Source organism: Eublepharis macularius, chromosome 11 (assembly GCF_028583425.1).
Source record: "Eublepharis macularius isolate TG4126 chromosome 11, MPM_Emac_v1.0, whole genome shotgun sequence".
In the NCBI taxonomy this organism is placed as follows: Eukaryota; Metazoa; Chordata; class Lepidosauria; order Squamata; family Eublepharidae; genus Eublepharis; species Eublepharis macularius.
The window spans coordinates 65890462-65909088 of record NC_072800.1 but is presented as its reverse complement, the minus strand read 5'-3'; the positions used below and the strand labels follow the sequence as shown (position 1 = coordinate 65909088).

The 18627-nt window shown below is 42.3% G+C and overlaps 1 protein-coding gene across 1 annotated transcript in view; it reads left to right on the top strand.

Annotated features, from left to right (window-relative positions):
• The window catches only part of CUBN (cubilin), a 201053-nt gene that overhangs the window by 143752 nt on the left and 38674 nt on the right, over positions 1–18627 (top strand). The window contains exons 45-54 of the mRNA XM_054990953.1: positions 1676–1854; positions 2533–2742; positions 3580–3720; positions 4624–4805; positions 5708–5879; positions 6568–6774; positions 7611–7760; positions 8204–8325; positions 9735–9960; positions 11565–11752. Coding sequence (XP_054846928.1) covers positions 1676–1854; positions 2533–2742; positions 3580–3720; positions 4624–4805; positions 5708–5879; positions 6568–6774; positions 7611–7760; positions 8204–8325; positions 9735–9960; positions 11565–11752 — 1777 coding nt within the window. The remainder of the gene's footprint in view (positions 1–1675; positions 1855–2532; positions 2743–3579; positions 3721–4623; positions 4806–5707; positions 5880–6567; positions 6775–7610; positions 7761–8203; positions 8326–9734; positions 9961–11564; positions 11753–18627) is intronic.

Sequence of the window (18627 nt, the reverse complement as noted above, 5' to 3'; positions counted from 1 at the left end):
GGCTATCTTGGGGCCTTGTAGGGCCATTTTCTTACCTAATAATACCAATACCTTCTCCTAACTCTCCTCTCATGACCACCCAATTTTCAGAAATATTGGACTTCGGGGGGGGCATATTATGGCTCCCCAAAGAAGGTGCCCCTATCCACCATCTATCTCCGTTATTCCCTTTGGGGAAAACTAGGAAGCTTTCTAGGTGGCTGGGGGTGGCACTTTGCAAGCAAAATGCACCAATTTTGCTTGGTACCTACTCCTACCTGTCCTTTCAACCCTACCCCCACAAGTTTCAGAAAGATTGGATTTTGGGGGCCATGTTATGGTCCCCCAAAGAAGGTGCCTATCCACCTTCCCCCAAAGAGACAAAAACCCTAGTGACTCTCCTTCCAGTCTCCAGGTGCAGGTCCAGAAGCCAGCACAGCAGGTCCTGCAATAAGTCCCAGGGAGGCCAGTCAACTCACAGCCCAGACCACAGAGATAGAGGCAAGCCAGCAGGAAGCAGGCACCATGTCTCCAGGCCAGGGCAAAATGGAAGCTGGCTAAAATCCCTGCAGCATTTCCAAAAAGGCACTCTCCTTCCAGAGAGAATCCCCAGGGATGGAGAGCCACTGTGGGGATTGGACACTCTGAATCCACCTTCCCTTCCCTGATCCCCCTCCCTCTTTCCCCTTCTGCCTCTCATTCACTCACCCACCCACCCACCCCTCCCATCGGGTGAAAATAAGACAGGAACTTGCAGGAACAGTCAGCAAGAGAAGGATTGCTGACATGCCACCTGAAGCTTACCGAAGCATTCCGAAGCACTTAGGTAAGGTTTGCTTAGACATTTCCAAATCGCTTCAGCAATGCTGAGGCTGATTCAGAAATGCGAAATCTTTCCAGATCAGGCCCAATTTGGGTCAAAAACCTGAATCCTGAACCTAATGCGCACATTCCTACTTATGAGCACATGCATATAAACTGCACATGCATAAACTCCATCCCTGTGATTTTTAAGACTCAAAAAACAGGCTCCCCAATCACAGAAATGTGCCTTATTCACACTCAGTGTGTATGCACAGAGATGCTGTACCCCCATGATGTGAATGTGCATAAGCAGGGGCATTTTGGCAAGAAACATAATATATGTCTTGGGGAATTGTGTGCTGATTCTCTGAGGCAACTATATGCCTAAACTTTTGCTCTTGAATGTATATAAGAAGGAACATCATCCTAGCCTCGTAGCTAATTTTATATTTGTCTGTGTTTCAAGATAGCTCTGAGCACTCTCTTTACAGTGATTTTAATTAAAAGCTTACAAGATGTTTGATGGAATATTGCATTAATATTTGGTACCCAAATGTTTCTGAACTAAGCACTCTTAAAGCCATTCAGGTCTAATATCCAAGACTGTTTTTCTCATGTTTGGAGCCAGAGAATAAGGAACCGTGAAGAATGCTCCACATGGCAGTGACCTCTGTAGAGATTTCTTCCTCTGCAATTGATTTAGATCTCAGATCACCCCAAGTGTTATTGATTGTTAACCTCTCTGTCTCTAGCTTTGTATTTCTCTTCCCTTAGAACTGAGTTAGTGCATCATACACTGAAAGAGGTTTTTTTACATAATGCAGATACTTCCTAAAATGTGGCAAAACATTTTTTCCCTGCATAAATATTCATCTGTGTTCTTTTCTTTTAGTTGCACATTAAGTTATCTTGAATTACGAGATGGAGCTGACTCCAGTGCACCTCTTATTGCACAACTCTGTGGAAGTTCTCTGCCAGCCATTCAAAGATCTTCTGGTGCTACCCTATATATAAGATTTCGGTCTGACAGTACAGATACACGGGCAGGATTTAATGCCAACTATTCAAGAGGTGACATGAGCATTTAGTTACTGCCTGGCCCTTTTATTGATCCAAAATGTAAAAGTCAAAGAGATCAAATTCTAAAATCTGGACTCTTTCTCCCCCCCACCCCTCCAATTGATCTGGCCATAAAGTTTATTCAAAATGCAAACCATGATTATAACTTCTGTCTTATCTTTCTATTATGTTTTAGATACAAGAGTTGAGAATTCTATTAGTTAAAAAGAACATTTATTCAGATTCAATGAAGAATGTGATGTGTGTCTTATTTAAAAATATATAGTAGAAATGCTATTAGAAACAATAGAATGTAAATATTTCACACACTTCTCCAAATTAGTGTTTACTAAAACAGTAGTTTGCATTGAACAATTTCTAGAGATTAACATGTTCCTTAAAGCAAAAAAGTTGTACAGCATCTTCCTGTTTTGCATTAGCTCAATTGCAAAAGCTTCTGCTGAAGAATCTATATTGTAGTCCAACTTATGCCGGCACTTGATAGACTCTGTACATCTTTTTCTTTTTTGTTTGTTTGCTTGAGGAAGAACAGTAATGTTGCATTCCATCGAATGAACTCTGTATTACTATATTGTTTCTTGCTGAGTTTGTGTATGGGAAGGAGAGACAGCCTAGCATATGTGTTCCAGTTGCAGGACTGGTGGTGGTGACCTTTGTGTTTCTCTGCAGCTGCATGTGGTGGAACACTGACAGGGCAAAATGGGCTCATCAAAAGTCTTGGATTTCCTGACGTTTATTATCAAGACAATTTACTGTGTGAATGGTTCTTCCGTGGGCCTAAAGGTCATTATCTCACCATTAGCTTTGAAGCACTAGATATCCAGAACTCAACAGAGTGCACAAATGACTATTTGGAAATTCGAGAAAGAGATGCTTCAGGTCTGTGAAACAATTTTGTTACTCTTTTTCTTGTCCCCTTACCAGCTAATTTATAGTACTTCCTTCTGTAGCCGTTGCAGTCAAACCCCAGGCTTGTGCCTCAATAGCATAGCAGCACCCCTTGACACAAGTCAGGTAGAGTTTTCCTTGTATGCTCCACTTGGTTGCAAAACCATTTTTGTTACATTCTTTTGATGGGAGGAAACAGTCCGTCAGTGTTAAGTGGACAGAACCATTCTTATAATCCATAAGATGTTACAGGAGTGGTGGCCCTGCCCCCTTAATATACCTTCACCTATGCAAAAATTTCCTTTCATAACATTTCTGAACTATACAGTTCCTTTCCCCTGTCCTACTAGGACCAAGGCTTACTGTTATCTCTATCAAAGAAGTGCCAGCTCCCAGCATCAAAGCTGAGGGGATGAGTTTTTGTAGGTTTGGGGTTTCATTGTGAATGATATGAATGAAAATTGCCCATTGGGAAAAGCACAGTACATGGATTCAAAGGAACATCTTTACAAAAGGAAATTAAGCGGTTGTTTTTCAGGCTTTTGAAATCCAGTTTCTTAAAAATCAGCTCAGTTTATACCTTTGCACTTGCCACCTGAATTTAAAAGGCATTGTTCTACACACACACACACACACACACACACCCATTTGGGGGAACAATGGGGCAAAATAATATTTTAATAAATGAATTAATAAGTGTAAATAAGTCCATTCTAGTTCATTCTCTTTGACCTTGTAACGTGGGATGGAATATAAGTAAAAATTAGTATGTCAATAGCAAGTAACAAAATTGCCTTTTCTTCATTTTATTCTGTTCTATTTATGTAGGGAATTTACTAGGTAAATACTGTGGTGCTACCATACCCAGTGCCTTGGACACACCTGACAATCTGGCTTATATCAAGTTTGTTACAGATGACTCTGTAAATGCACCAGGCTTCAGGTTGCGTTTTGCTGCTAGTTTTCAAGGTTTGCTCCAAAATTTTGATTTACTTACCTCATTTCGGGTTTCTGATACATGCAAGAATGCACAGTTTCCATTTGCTGTAAATAAGATACCATATTTCAGGGGTCCCTGACATGGTGCCCATGGGTAACTTGACACCTGCCAACACCTTTCCTGGCACCCAGCAACTGTTTTTAGAAAGGGGGCAAGGCCAGATGGCGCTTTTGCCCATCAAGGCTTCTGATTGACCACTGGTGATCTGATTGGCTCTGCAGATTTTTAAAAATGTTGCTTTGGCAGCAACTGCCATCACAGTACAATGGTCTTCTTAGCATCACTGAAGGTAATTGGTGTGTATGCAAGAAAATATTTAAAACACTATGTTCATTTAAAAACACATCCTGTTACACAGAATTTTTGCCTAAAATGTTGGACTCACTGTAAGACCTCCTGTGGCAGCCATTTTGTGTTTGCATCCCCTTTGTCAGAATTCCTAAGGTGGAATATATATATATAATTTTATTACTGTACACAACTGTACAAAATCAAGATAACAAACACTTTTTCTTCATGGCAGACCTGGAAAAAACCTAGTCTTTCTTATGGGTAAATATCACATTGAATGTAGCTCATCGTTGGCCTTTCATATTGTGGTATTAAATGGTGTTTATTACATGACAGGAGGGCTTGTATTCTGACAGGATTATTAGTAGGTCACTTTTGATATAAAATCTAGCCTAGATATCCTGATCTTAGTTTCCCACTTAATTCTGAAATGGGACAGGGCATTGAAACAGTGCAACCATTATACATTTTAAGCATTCTCTATATCTTTTTTTCATTATTTCCATAACATCACTAAATTTTTCTTGTCATTCTACAAGTGAACATCAGTTGTGGACTGATTATTATTTGTGTTGTTCCAGAGTGTGGAGGTGAACTCGGTGGTACTGCAGGAACATTTACCTCCCCAAACTATCTAAATCCATCTCTACATAAACTCAAGTGTGAATGGAGAATTGTGGTACCATTGGGACGTCGGGTCACTTTAACTATTCATGACATGCATTTTGGATTCAGTGAGAATTGTAGTTCAGATTATGTGGCTGTAAGTGTTAACCTGAATTTATGGGAATGTGTCCTTCCAATTTCCCACCATTGTGCGCACCCACCAACATTTGCCTCCTTGGGGTCCATTTTTGTTTGTTTTCATGTACTTGAGAAGAAACTAATAGGATCGATGGGTTTCTGGACAATGCAATTTTTCATTAAGCATGAATAGAGCCTCATTCCCTCCCCACCCTCGAAAGAACAGCGTGTGCGTTTGCGCTCAGCAGCTCAGCACTCACCTTGACTCGTACATTCTCCAAACATTCTTTGGGGTCCACAAGCAAGAAACCCTGTTGGTGGTGGTTTGAGAAACACAGAACATATATAATGAATATATTTAATATACATAAAGTTACTGGTTTTAAACCTAGTTCCTTATGTCTTTGAATCCTTTTCTTTGTAAAAGGACAGGTCTGCTCAGTGCTGTCATACATGTCCATGGCCAGGCCACTTTCAGCATGGAATTCTACTGGGCTTCAATGCAAGAGGCAGGTCACTTCTCCCAGGCACAGGGGGTGAAAAAACTTTGTTGTCTCAGTTGTCAAACGTCCTTGGGCTGTCCCTGTACTGCTCTCACCCACCCATCCCCGCTCTCCCTTTTTTCAGTCAAAACTCCTATATTCCACAACAGACTGGGAACAAGGTGGGCAGGTGGAAGCGCTGCTGTGACGATAAGATATGGAGTGGGGCGCAAGTTTGATCCTGGATAGAAGGAACCCGTTTTGACTGAGATAATTTGTTAGTCCCATTTTAAGAGCTTATATGATTTTTCTATACAATTCAGTCCTAATTATACATTTCAGTCCGCAAGTGTTTTTGCAGAGAACTGAAGGAAGGCTTATTGAGAGTAAAAAATCCCTTTTGTAATGTTTTGTTGTGTTTTTTTTTCTTGGTAAACAGGTTTATAATGGTATGGGAGAAAATGCTCCTCAGCTAGCTAAACTATGTGGTGTGGTGAATCCAGGTGCTCAGGTGAAAGCTTCTGGAAACAAGATTACAGTGATTATGGTAACAAGCCATAACGAAGCAGAGGAATATTTTAGGATTGCCTATGCTTCTGATGAAGATGCAGGTAATACGACGTGTTTCTTCACTAGATGGCGTTTGCAGCTAGGAACGGCACCCCCTCCTCCAAACTGCATGTAAACACCTAGATTTAATTTATAGCTTTCCTCTTCTATATCATATGCCTTTAAACTGACTTTTATAAGAAGGTGTTATGTTTCTCTGTCAGCTTGTGTCTTCAAGATGCAAGTAGGAACATAATGCATAATGTCTTTGCAGTGCTAGAACAACTAGATGACTTTCTAATAGAAAGAGTGGGCAAAGTTCTTTGGAGCTGGCCCACTGGTTCTGTGTCACAGAATCTATTGTGATTGATTAAAGTTTATGAAGATATAACCTTTAGCACTGTTAGCTCTGCTTCTTTCTTCCCGCCAGTCTGTAAAAGAACAAATAAGACAAAACCAGCAGTAAATCCCTGGCTGGCTGGACAGTTGAGCTGTGAACTCTGCTGGGCATTTTGTGAGACGAGAACAAATTTTGTCTCGTTCCCCCCCCCCCAATGCATTACATAAATTAAGACTTATATACTAGTAACAGCAGTACCAATGATATTGACTAAGTAAGTCCCAGGAGAGTGGCGTGAATGCAAACAAAGGGAGATGAGCCATTCTCTATGCATGAGTGTATTTGTATGCAAAGTAATCTGTATGCTGAAACTATCCCTGTCTTCTCCCAATGATGTGCTGTTTCTTCAGTGTGTGGTGGACTCCTGCTCAGTTCCAAGGGTGGCAACCTCACTTCTCCTGGTTATGATGGCACCAGCAATTATTTAAACAACCTGAACTGTGAATGGGTCATCCAGAATCCACATCCTTCCATCACAACCATTTACCTTTCCTTTGGAGATTTCCACTTGGAGGAGCACATTAATTGCCAGAATGACTACTTAGAGCTTCGACTGGGTAGGTCACAGCTTTTCACTTCTCCATCCGGGAGCTGCTGGCTCTTGTCAGATAATGTCTGCACTGCCGAGATCCTTTGTTTCTGGGAGGAAATATATTGCTTCTAATTAATTAAACATTTCCTCATCAGAACAGATAAAAAGCCTTGCTGGATATGACTGCTTTTAGAAAAGCCTGTTGCTTTAGTGGCCAGAAATGTGTTTTTACTAGCTTCATTGCTGTGCTGACTCCACCCCCATAGTATATCTTACACTATTGACCCATGCTTTCGTAACCTTCAGGCTTGACTACTGAATCGTGGGGCTGCCCTTGAAGATGACTAAGAAGTTTCAGCTACTTCAGTCTTGGGTCAGGAGACACAAAAGTATTCAGCCTGTTCTTTGTGCGCTATATTGGTTACCTAAGCCAAATAAACCTTGTCATGGACTCCACAAATCTCAAGGATTAGTTCTCCTTAAGTCAGCCTCCATGCCAGTTACACACCTTTAGTCAAACCTTGCCTCATGCTTTAACCTTTCACCAAATAAGATCTGTTGTGGCAACAAGAATGACCTTTACAGAAATGTTGATTTTAAATATTGAATTGTTATATTTGTAAACTGCCTTCAGCTTTGGCAAGGCTGTACGTAACTGTTTAAAATAAGTAATAACATTCTGTTTTTCAAGCCATAACAAAGTACCAACATCGTTTTGCTAAAGTAATGTATGAAATCATTCTTCCCAGTTAATTAAATGAGATTTGCCTCAAGAAGCCAAAGTATAACAACTTTGGATTTGGGCTTCTTTTTTAGGCTACTGGTTTTAACTGTTTCATAGCACACCTTTTTTAAATGTAGGGGATGCTGGTGGAGAGCTCTTGTACAAGCTGTGTGGCTCTAGGGTACGCCTAGAGCCTCTTTTGGTGGCAGCTCCTCAGATCTGGATGCAGTTTTTGAGTAATGCTGAAAGCTCAGACCGAGGGTTCTTTATCCACTACTCATCTCTAGGTAAGATGAATGTTTCTTTTATTGTGTAGGGCAACTCAGACAGGTTATGTTGGTTGTACTAGAGATATTGAATATAAAATGTAGGAAGTATGTTAACAGTAGAAATATTTTACCGTTCTTAAGTTTAAACTTCATGCTAGAACTTCAGTATAATCTTCATAGCTTTAACTCTTGGGATTAAGCACTGAATTTATCTTATGGTACTCGAGCAGCAGATAATGTGCCCTTGCTCCTCCTCTTCCTCCTTTATATATGGTACTGTAATTATCCCTTTGTGATTTGCTGCAGCTGTTAAAAGGACATGGGTGGTGTCTACTAGGAATTAATGTAGGTGTCTTGGGTTTCTATGAAGTCACTTAGAGAGGTAAAACTTTAGAACTGGGAAGTCTGGCTTTCTATTGAACTTGCACCAAAGTGTCCTAGTGTATTGGATTTCATTTCAGCCTGCGGAGGCATAAAGGAAGCTGAAAGTGGGATTATCTCCAGTCCTAATTACCCACAGCCCTACAACAGTTCTAGTCATTGTTCCTGGCTCTTGGTAGCACCAGAGGGACACACCATCAATGTGAGTAATGCGCCACTCACCTGTATATAATAAGAATCAATGAAAGCTCTTTATCAATCTGCAGACAATAAGGCGACTTTTATAGACTTTTCAGTATGGACTGTTGACGTTGATTCTGACTGTAGGCAAAGAGCACAGAGATACCAAGCAGGTAAATGTCAAGGTCTGCATGCCTTCCTTCTCCCTCAGCTGAATGTCATCATCAACCACTGTGCCTCACCTGGAGTTATTTCTTGGGTTACCAAAATGGAGGTGGGGGTAGGAATTGTCATATACCAGAAAGACTTACTATATATGGTTTGTAGACTGTGTCATGAGTCATTTTATTTTATTATGGGTCATAATAAGTTATTTTATTCTCACCATTTTCTGTTTATGCAAACGTCTGAATTACCCAAAAATCTTAGAACAGAATTTTTGCTACATTTCTGGTATGGCCAGTGTAAGGCTGTTCCCTAATGCAGGTACAGTTATTCATTTATTTCAATCATCACATAATCACATAGTATTTATAGCATTGTTATCATTCACGGCCGTCGTCACACGGGCATCTCATCCGTTAAATTTACAGCATATAGCGTCCTACCTGTTATCGGCACAGTAACGTTTCTTTGGGTCACCTAACGGCTCTTCGCGCTACCAGCTGTCCACACCGAAGCACTCTGTTCTGTTCTCTCTAACCACGCAGAAGCAGCTCTTCCCCATTTTTTTTTTTATTATTCTGGCGTTTAATTCCGCTATAACGGAATAACAGCATATAAACATTCCGTTAGAGCAAAACATTACGACCTTTTTGTTTTACCAACTTTGAAATTATATAAATAGCCCTTTGCCCGCAAAAAACTCCCTGTCTGACGTGATCCCCATCGCTGAAGACTCTGCCATGGCGATTGAGTCATTTTTACTTCAGCAAAAAGTTTGCATTGTGTTATGGCGTTATAAGGACATAATAAAATAAAAAAAAGGGGAGTCGCAGGAAGAAATGGATTCTGGGATTGAAGGGAGGGCATAGGACGTTGCGAGGCGAAATACATCGATGCGAGGCATTCACACTGAGGCACAAAATAGCGTGACTATCAAGCGCAAAGCAGAAGAGAGAAAATCGCTACAGTGTTGGAATAAGGTGGGTGTTTGCCGGGAAATAGCGCCATTTTAGCGCTAAATAAAAGCCCGTGTGACGACGGCCCACATGTCTATCCTGCCCTTCCTTTCAGAGTATTATACACGGGAATTAATCCATTAGCTCAGAAGATCTGATCATGTATCTTCTAGCATCTCACTTAGTTAAGCCCTTAGGTTCATCTTTTCAAATATGTTGTGTTTTAATTGAACTAGAACTTCCAGTAGATGAAATCAGCTCTGATTATTTTGTACCTGCATGTTTACAGTATTGTCTTGCTTGCCCACAGCTTACCTTTGTGGCCTTTGAAGTTGAAAGGCACATCAGCTGTGGCTGGGACTCAGTCACCATCCTGAATGGAGGTTCCCTTAGCTCTCCTGTCATTGGACGGTATTGTGGAAATACATCACCTGGCACCATCCAGTCAGGCTCCAATAAACTACTAATAAATTTTAATTCAGACCACTCTGTGCAGGGAGATGGTTTCTATGCCACATGGACTGCAGATTCTTTAGGTAAGTGGAAAGCCATTATTAATGCCATCTGTCTTATGCACAATAGAGGCCTCCCAGTGGTTTCTGGATCTCCCAGTGATCTCTGGATACCTTAATGGGTGGTGGGGGATGGGTGTGGGGAAATGGGACGCTTGGATGTAGACTAGCATTTCTGTAGGCACAATGATTTCTGCGGTGGATCCGGCCAGTTTTTTCCCACTGATGAAAAAAATTGTGCTGGAGATCAAGAGACTGGCATGGATAAGCATCGTGTTGGAATATACAAGAATCTTACCTCCCTATCCCCTGTAAAGGGGAGGGGGAAGATAATGAAATGGTAAAAAATTAAGAGAAATAATTGGCAGCATTAGCAGAGAGGTGATCAGGTGCTGCTGATCATATCTCTTGGTTTTTAAACACCATGTGCTGTTGTAAAAGGGATTTAGGGAAGATGAAGTGGAAAAGCTGGTTGGATCCATTCCTGTGATTTTTTTTGCATCTCCCCTCACAAAAATTTGAGGGGCAGGATTTTAGGGGGCATTTCAGGCATCTGTCAGAGTGGGGAGGGAGAAGGTCATACTCCGCCGGCACAGAAAGCCCACAGAAACATTACTCTATAAGCCAGTGGCTCAGTTTTTGGAATAAGGAATAATGCCCTCTTCCATGATGTAGAAATTTCTATTATGTTATCCTTTTGTACTGTCATTTTATTTCTTTCTGTAGCAGTTAGTATTATTTTCTCTGGCACTTGAGGGGGTGAAAGTATGAGAGAAATTTCCAGGGGCTTCTGTTTTATTTTATTTTACTTTATTTTTGGTACGTGTCAAAGAATTGTTTGATAGATAGACTCCTAGGCTGGAAACAGACAACAGTTCTTTCAGGATGCTGAAGGGGGTGTGATATAGCCATCATTGTTCTCGATGTGGGCTGCCTCGTTTTTTTCCCAGTTCTCCTAAAGGCTAAGCAGGGTTGGCCCCAGTTAGTATACAGATGGGAGAAAACCTGGGTTGCTATGGAGATGCAGGCAATGGCGAACCACTTCTAAAAGTCTCTTACCTTGAAAACCTTAAAGGGATGCCATAAGTTGGCTGCGATTTAACAATACTTTCCACCACCACAATGGCTAAAGACATTTCTCAAGATTTTATACTGTTTCAAAAAACTGCAGAACCCACTTTGAATGGAATCTGTAGTTTCTCTAAAAAGTAATGGCTTTATGCATCATGGGAAACAACGGCTCTCTCACATCCCCTTTGAGTTTTTCCATGCCCCTGTAAGCCAAACAAGTGTCTACTACACTACAGTTATGGCAGCATGCCAAAGAAAAGGCTGCACATTGCAGAAGCAGCCATGTTACATTACATATACTTATAAACACTTTGATTATGCATTTCATGCATCTGGCTAAGTGTCCTCTAGCCCACAAAATCTTATGCTTCAATAAACATGTTAGTCTGTGTGGCTGCTTGTTGAGTTTTGATGTAACAACTTTTCCAGTGCAATCCTTCTAAGCGCTTTGGCTTCCATGAACTTAGAAGGATGTAACTCTGGTTCTGATTGCGCTGTAAGTCAAGAGCCTCACTGGAATTTGACTGATTCAGTGTAATTCTTCTGTGCTCTTGTAGGGTGTGGTGGTATCCTTCATTCAGATAATGGCACCGTCCGTTCTCCTCACTGGCCACGTAACTTCCCTAGTAACATCAGATGCACGTGGACAATAATTGCTCATAGAAGCAAACATTTGGAAATGACATTTAACGAGAACTTTCAGATTCCAGATACTAACGGACAGTGTCAGAACAGCTATGTGAAGGTATGTAAACATCATGCACGCTTTGGCTACCGTAGCTATTAGCACATCACACATTCCAAGCATTTTTACACAAGTGCAACAAGCCCAAAAATGGATCCATAAGTAAATAGTAGTATTTTAAAATAGACACAACAAAATGCATTTGAAAAATGTTACAATGATCACAGTGTCACAGTGGAAATATTAAAAGATTAAGAGGTTGAAGGGAAAAGAATCTCAAAGCTTGCGGTATGGTTTATCTTTCAATTAAGGATTAATTTCATTACTTTCTGGATGTAATTTTGGATTATTAAGAAAGTTCAGCCCTGGGGAATGTGAAGCAAAAAAACAAAGTGAGTATTTTTTTTTTAGCATATAGGCAGTGCCCTGTCCTTGCCTTTGAGGGTATAACTAGGAGGGCTGTGAAAGAGAGCCGTAACTGGAACTTTATCCTGCTCTGTATTGTCTGCTCTGACCATCAATGACTCTCTATCGTCTTAGGCAAAGGTTTTTTCTCAGCACCTACTAATTGATCCAATTAACTTGAGATTTGGGGCACTTCTGCATGCAAAACAGATGCTCTACAACTGAGCCAAGGCCCCTCATTTGATTTTTGTCTGCATTTATTTTAAAATCTAATACCAGCTATTGATTTCAATGCACAGTGAGGCCTTTTCTCATCCACCAATCTGTCATTTACAGTGCAATCCTAAACAGAGTATCTCTGCTTAAGACTGCACTGTTTATCACCACCCTGAGGTTGTTTGTTGTCCCACAAAGGAACAGCTGTCCCACAGAGTACATAGCAGCTGCAGAGGTCCAGATAATTTATCTATTTAATAAATTTATATCCTGCCTTTCTGCCATCACAAGGGTCACCAAGGCAACTAACAAATTAAAACATACCCAATAAATCACATTTTAAAATGATCAAAACCAACCAAAACAATAACAACAGCAATAAAACAGTTAAAACTAAAGCTAAAAAACATACAAAGACATAAAAACTGTCAGGGCTTGCAGCAACCGCCACTGGGCAGGGTGCTGGGCAGTCTGCTCCTGACATCAAAGGGGGGGCAGGGATTCTGCAGGACCCGAAGGAGGGAAGGTATACATCACCCAGACTCCCTCTCAATCCACTCACTGGCCTGCTCAACCTGTGCCACTCACCCTCTTTGACCTCTGCCATCCTCTCCTCCTTGCCTTTGCTCTTGCTCTGCTCTACTCTCACTCCACACCATCACACCTTATTCACAGCCCCACCACCCCAGAGCTCTTCCCAGCCAGCTTTTATAGGGTCTTCTCTCAGCACGCCGCCCTCCTTGCAGGTCCTGCCTGCTAGGCCACACCCCTCCTTGGCCTCCCAGCATTGGCCTGGGCTGTCTCAAGCTGCTGCAGCTGGGGTAGCTGGCTGGGCTGCCTGGATCAGCAACAGCTGTATTATGTTGGCTGGCTGCCAGGCCTCTCTGGCTGAGCCAATTACTGAAGGTAGGCCCAGCTCTGGCCCCTTGGCAGGCTGCCCAGCTCTTCCCACCAAATGCCTTCAGCAGCTCCACCTGGAGGGGCTTGGTTGTGAGCATCTCCTGAGCCAGGCTGCTGTCTTCAAGCTGAGGTGGAGGCTGGGGCATGGCTCTGAGCTTGTGTGGCTGCTTCTCCTCCCTGCCAGGTAAGAGCTCTGTTTGGGCTGCTACTGGGCCCCTATTCCCTCTGCCTTGGCACTTTTCCTCTGGCCTGCTTAGCTCCCTCTCCTCCCCCTGGAGGGTGGGACTAGCTGGCCTCTCCCTGCTCCCTCCAGCCCTCTAAGGCTTTGGCCTTTCGCCCCTTCCCCCTGGAGTAGGCAGGTCCTGGACCTGGTTGCTGGCTGGGGCAGCAGAGCCGCTGCCTCCTGGTTGCCTCCCACTGTTCCCTCCTGGCAAGTCTGGGGGCTGGGACTCAGACCCCAGACAAAAACAACTATTAAAACATTTAAGGCAATTAAAACATTGGCTACAAAGGAGAGAACTATTGGAATGCCAAATGAAACAAAAAAAGTCTTAATCCACTAGTGGAACATGGCTACAGAAAGGAACAGACAAATCTCCCTGAGAAGAGAGTTCCAGAGTTTTGGCACTGGGTATAATTAAACGTCCTCAGCACCATAGCCCCATAGTTTGGGGGTGGTGCTGTTGGTGGTCTGTAGCTGTTATTAATAATAATAATAATTTTAAAAACTTGAGATCCCCTTATGGATCTCTTGCTATCCCAAGAAACTGCAATAGGGCAATAGGGCTGTGCTGTAAGGAAATGGTTCAGAGAAATTCTCTGCTAAAGGACAGGGATTGTACTACCGGGTACAGTTTGTTGATATCGATATGTTCCTACTGAATATTCGCATTGTTTAATATATCGTGTCAAATTCCTTATGTTTTGGTTCAGCAATGTTTCATCTCTGTATTCCTGTAATCAAATTTATGCTTCAAATTTCTGCAGTGCATACCCTATTGTTATGAATGTCCCAGCTGTTTAATTTAATTTTAATTTAATTTATTGTATTTATATTCCGCCCTCCCCGCTTTCGCAGGCTCATGGTGGATAACAGAATACAAATATACACATCATTAAAAACACCTTAAAAAACACAATCATCCCATCTACACCTATTACATATAAATAATTTAAAAAAAAATTTAAAGCAGCACATAGCAAAAGTTTAGTGTATCACGCAGCGGTGTTACCAGAGCAAATCCATACCATAATAATAAGTGTGGCAGCAGCATCTGTGTTCACATGGGGGAATAGTTTAACCCCCCCTCCACGCGGGTGGGGCACCACCCGGCGTCAGCCATATGCCTGGCAGAATAGCTCCGTCTTACAGGCCTGGCGAAATGCAAGCAAATCTTTCTGGGCCCCAGTCTCGCAAGGCAGAGCATTCCACCAGGCTGGGGCCAGAACCAAAAATGCCCTGGCCCTGGTCGATGCCAGGCAGGCCTCCCTAGGGCCAGGGACATTTAGAAGATATTTTCCACTAGATCGAAGAGTCCTCTGGGGCTCATACGGTGAGAGACGGTCCCGCAGATACGTCGGTCCCAGTCCGCATAGGGCTTTATAGGTTAACACCAAAACCTTGAACCTGATTCGGTACTCCACTAGCAGCCAATGCAGCTGGCGTAGCACTGGCATAATGTGCTCCCACACCAGTACTCTAGTAATGACCCGCGCCGCTGCATTCTGTACCAGCTGTAACCGCCAAATCAGGCCCATGGGAAGCCCAGCGTAGAGCGCGTTACAGTAATCCAGCCTAGAGGTGACCATTGCTTGGACCACTGTAGTCAAGTCGTGGGGAGATAAATAAGGGGCAAGCTGCCTGGCCTGCCGAAGATGATAAAAGGAGGACCTGGCAACTGCTGTGATCTAGTCCTCCATCTTCAAGGTGGAGTCCAGAATCACCCCCAGGCTCCTAGCTCTCGGGGCCAATGTAAGTGGTGCCCCATCAAGTGTAGGAAGCCGGGGTCCCGAAGCCATCTCCCCACGACTCACATACAGGATCTCCGTCTTCGTGGGATTCAATTTCAGCCGACTTTGTCTCAACCAACCAGCCACAGCCTCAAAAACACGCTCTAGGACATCAGGGGTCAATCCAGGCCGCCCGTCCAACAACAGATAAAGCTGGGTGTCATCCGCATATTGATGACACCCAAGCCTGAAACTCCGCACCAACCGGGCGAGGGGGCACATATAGATATTAAATAATAATGGAAAGAGTATCGCTTCCTGTGGCACACCACATACCAGCGGCCTACAAGATGACACTCTCTCCCCAAGCGCCACCCTTTGTCCCCAATCATGGAGAAAGGAGACCAGCCACTGTAGAGCTGTCCCCTGGATCCCCACATCGGCAAGGCGGTGGGTCAAAAGCTCGTGATCAACCGTATCAAATGCTGCTGACAGATCCAATAAAATCAGCAGTGCTGATCCGCCCTGATCCAAATGTCTGCGGAGATCGTCTGTAAGGGCGACCAGCAGTGTTTCGACCCCATGTCCCAGGTGGAAGCCAGACTGGAAGGGATCTAGGGCTGAGGTCTCCTTCAGGAAATTCTGCAGTTGCTTCTCTGCCGCCCGCTCAATCACCTTCCCCAGAAACGGAAGATTGGAAACCGGTCGGTAACTGAGCAGGTCGGCAGGATCTAATGTTGATTTCTTCAGAAGAGGCCGTACCACAGCTTCCTTCAGCACCTTGGGAAAAACTCCAGAGCTCAAGGACAGGTTTACAATCGCCTCCAAGGAATCCCGAAGCCTGTCAACACTGGCTTTCACCTGCCATGACGGGCACGGGTCCAAGGGGCTGAAAAGAGGGCTGAAATGATCAAATATAGGTCCCGAAGACGGCCAAGGGGCCTCTAGTTCATGTTGATTGTAATGATTTACAATTTACAATGACTTACATGTTGATTGTAATGACTTACAATGACTTACATGTTGATTGTAATGACTTTCAATGTGAAATCCACCTTGAGTCTCAGTGAAAAACACAGTCCACGGATATCTGGAACAGAACTTCTACATCAGAACATGGACGTAGGATCATTCATTTTAGAAATTAATCTCTCTCTCACGTACGCATGCACGCACCCCCCCCCCCCACTAACTTTTCACATAATATATTTTTATGAAAAATATTGGAAGGAACAAAGAACCATACAAATACTACTACACAGTTTCTTTATTTGAAAGCTCATTTCATTCACTGAAAACAATTGGGGGATATTTAATATATATTTCTTTAAACATTGTCTGGGAGAGATTTGAATAGAACAGTGGGGAATGTTTTTCATTCCATTCCCTGCAATTTAATTGTTTTCTCAGGAATTTGGCAGATGTTGCCTGTTGTTTTACTCAGACTGTGCAAAGCCCTACGCCTCCCACTTGTAGTAAAGGGCAAGCATAATTGGTCATCTTGTAGAAATATCCAAGCAACTGGATAGCTTCTTCTTCCTCTGACAGTGAAAGTGCCAGCATAGAATTTATTCTTAGACACTATGACAATACACCTAGGCAATGTTAGTGTTCATGTAACATGTTCTGCCCTGTTGAACTGCAAAGGTGTACATGTTAGCTAAAGTTTCCATATGTACACAATACACCTTTTATGAAGGAAGGAGCTTAGTAAAGATTTATCAGCAGTGGCTCTGTGGATAAAGGATTACACATGCTATTAAAGAAGATGATTGCAGTTAATGCCCTTTGAAAAGGAAAGTTGTCGCATACTCATAACAGCTAAGATTGAGCTTGATTTATGCTTTTAGGAGTAGGAGGCCAGGTTCTCCAGGTGTCTCAGGCATTAGTTTAATAATAACACTTAGCACAATTTCAAGTATAACGTAAGTAGCTTGATCTTGTTGACCCTCAGTGGGATTTAATATATTTCCCACCAGACAGGAAAGCTTTCCCAGGCAAGTTAGATTTAAGTATGAATGAAAGCTGAGTATATCATTAAAGAGTCCCCTTCCCAGACCCATTTTTTTAATGGCTGAGGTTGTGCATGGGCCTAAAATTGTTTTTGGTGATATTTCAACAACATAACATCTGAAATATTTCTGTCTCAAATTATGCACAGTGCATTAAATTATAGTACTTCTGTTTTATAAAATATACTGACTGTCTGAAACTGGTATTTACCCCAGCAATTGTTTTGGGTTAGAGTGTACAGACAGCGCCCAGGCAATGTAACATAGCACAAGCACTGAAGCTCTGTAATATTAGTACTGAAAATAGAGAAAGCCAGCGGCTTGGGTTTTTTCATATAAGAGTACTATTTGTGTTTCAGAGCATCTCTGAAAGCTGCAATTCATAAATGAATCAGAAATGGCTTTTCTTAAGCTGTACTTGCCACAAATTTTTGGCTCCTGTGAAGGGCAAGAGCATGCCTGCTGCCAGGTGCAACGATGTCACTCATGCCCATGGGGAGTGCACCCACTGTACGCTGGCCTCCTGGGCCCATTCACCAGGGCCTTTTCCCCCTGCTGGCCAGGTGGGTGATGGTGGGGAGCAGAGGCTGGGAGCGGGGGATCCCCTGCCCCCACTGGGGGACTGGAAGCCCTAATACCATATTTAAGAATCCCATGAAACCACATTATGAAATGACCCATGAGAGGTATCAAAGAAGACCCAAACAGGTTTATACATACAAGTATATTAATCTATGTGTTGCAGATGCAAGAGTTTGCCTTGGATAGTTTAGTTCTGTACATTTTGTATTCAGTCTGTACATTTTTGAGCCAGTAACTGTGGTTGTTAGGGCATTATTTATTTATTTAAAATATTTTCTACACTGCATACTCAGTTTCCATTTCTTTTTTAAAAAAAACATACTTAGTATATTCTGAAGAAACTTCATGAGATCTGCAGTCAGATTTAATCACACAACAGATGTTTACTACATACATTTGTTGTATTACAATTTTTTTTTCTATATTTGACAGGAGGTCAAATAGAAAATTAGGTGTTTAAATAGAAGAGCAGTTTTTCCACAAATTGAATGTAACAGGCTGCAAAGACAAACTCATTAAAAAAAACCCCACCCACTATCAATTTGGGATGTATTTCCTGCATATGTAAACATATGTATGCGTTTGGTTCAATCAAGACCCACCCAGAACCATTTCCCTGGTCCGTTCTGCAACAGGCTGGAATCCCCTGCCTCAGTTTCCATTTCAAAGGAAGCTTCTGAAATCAAATAAAAACCATTAGAATACAAATACAATAAAACCATACAACTGAAGGACCAATAAAACCATACAACATCAGATTGCAGCATAGAATCCAGTTAATTGAAAACAGCATTTACTTAGAAACCCAATTAAATACAAGCAGCATAAAACTAAAAAATATCACTATTTAAAAAAAAGGAAGAGAAAGAA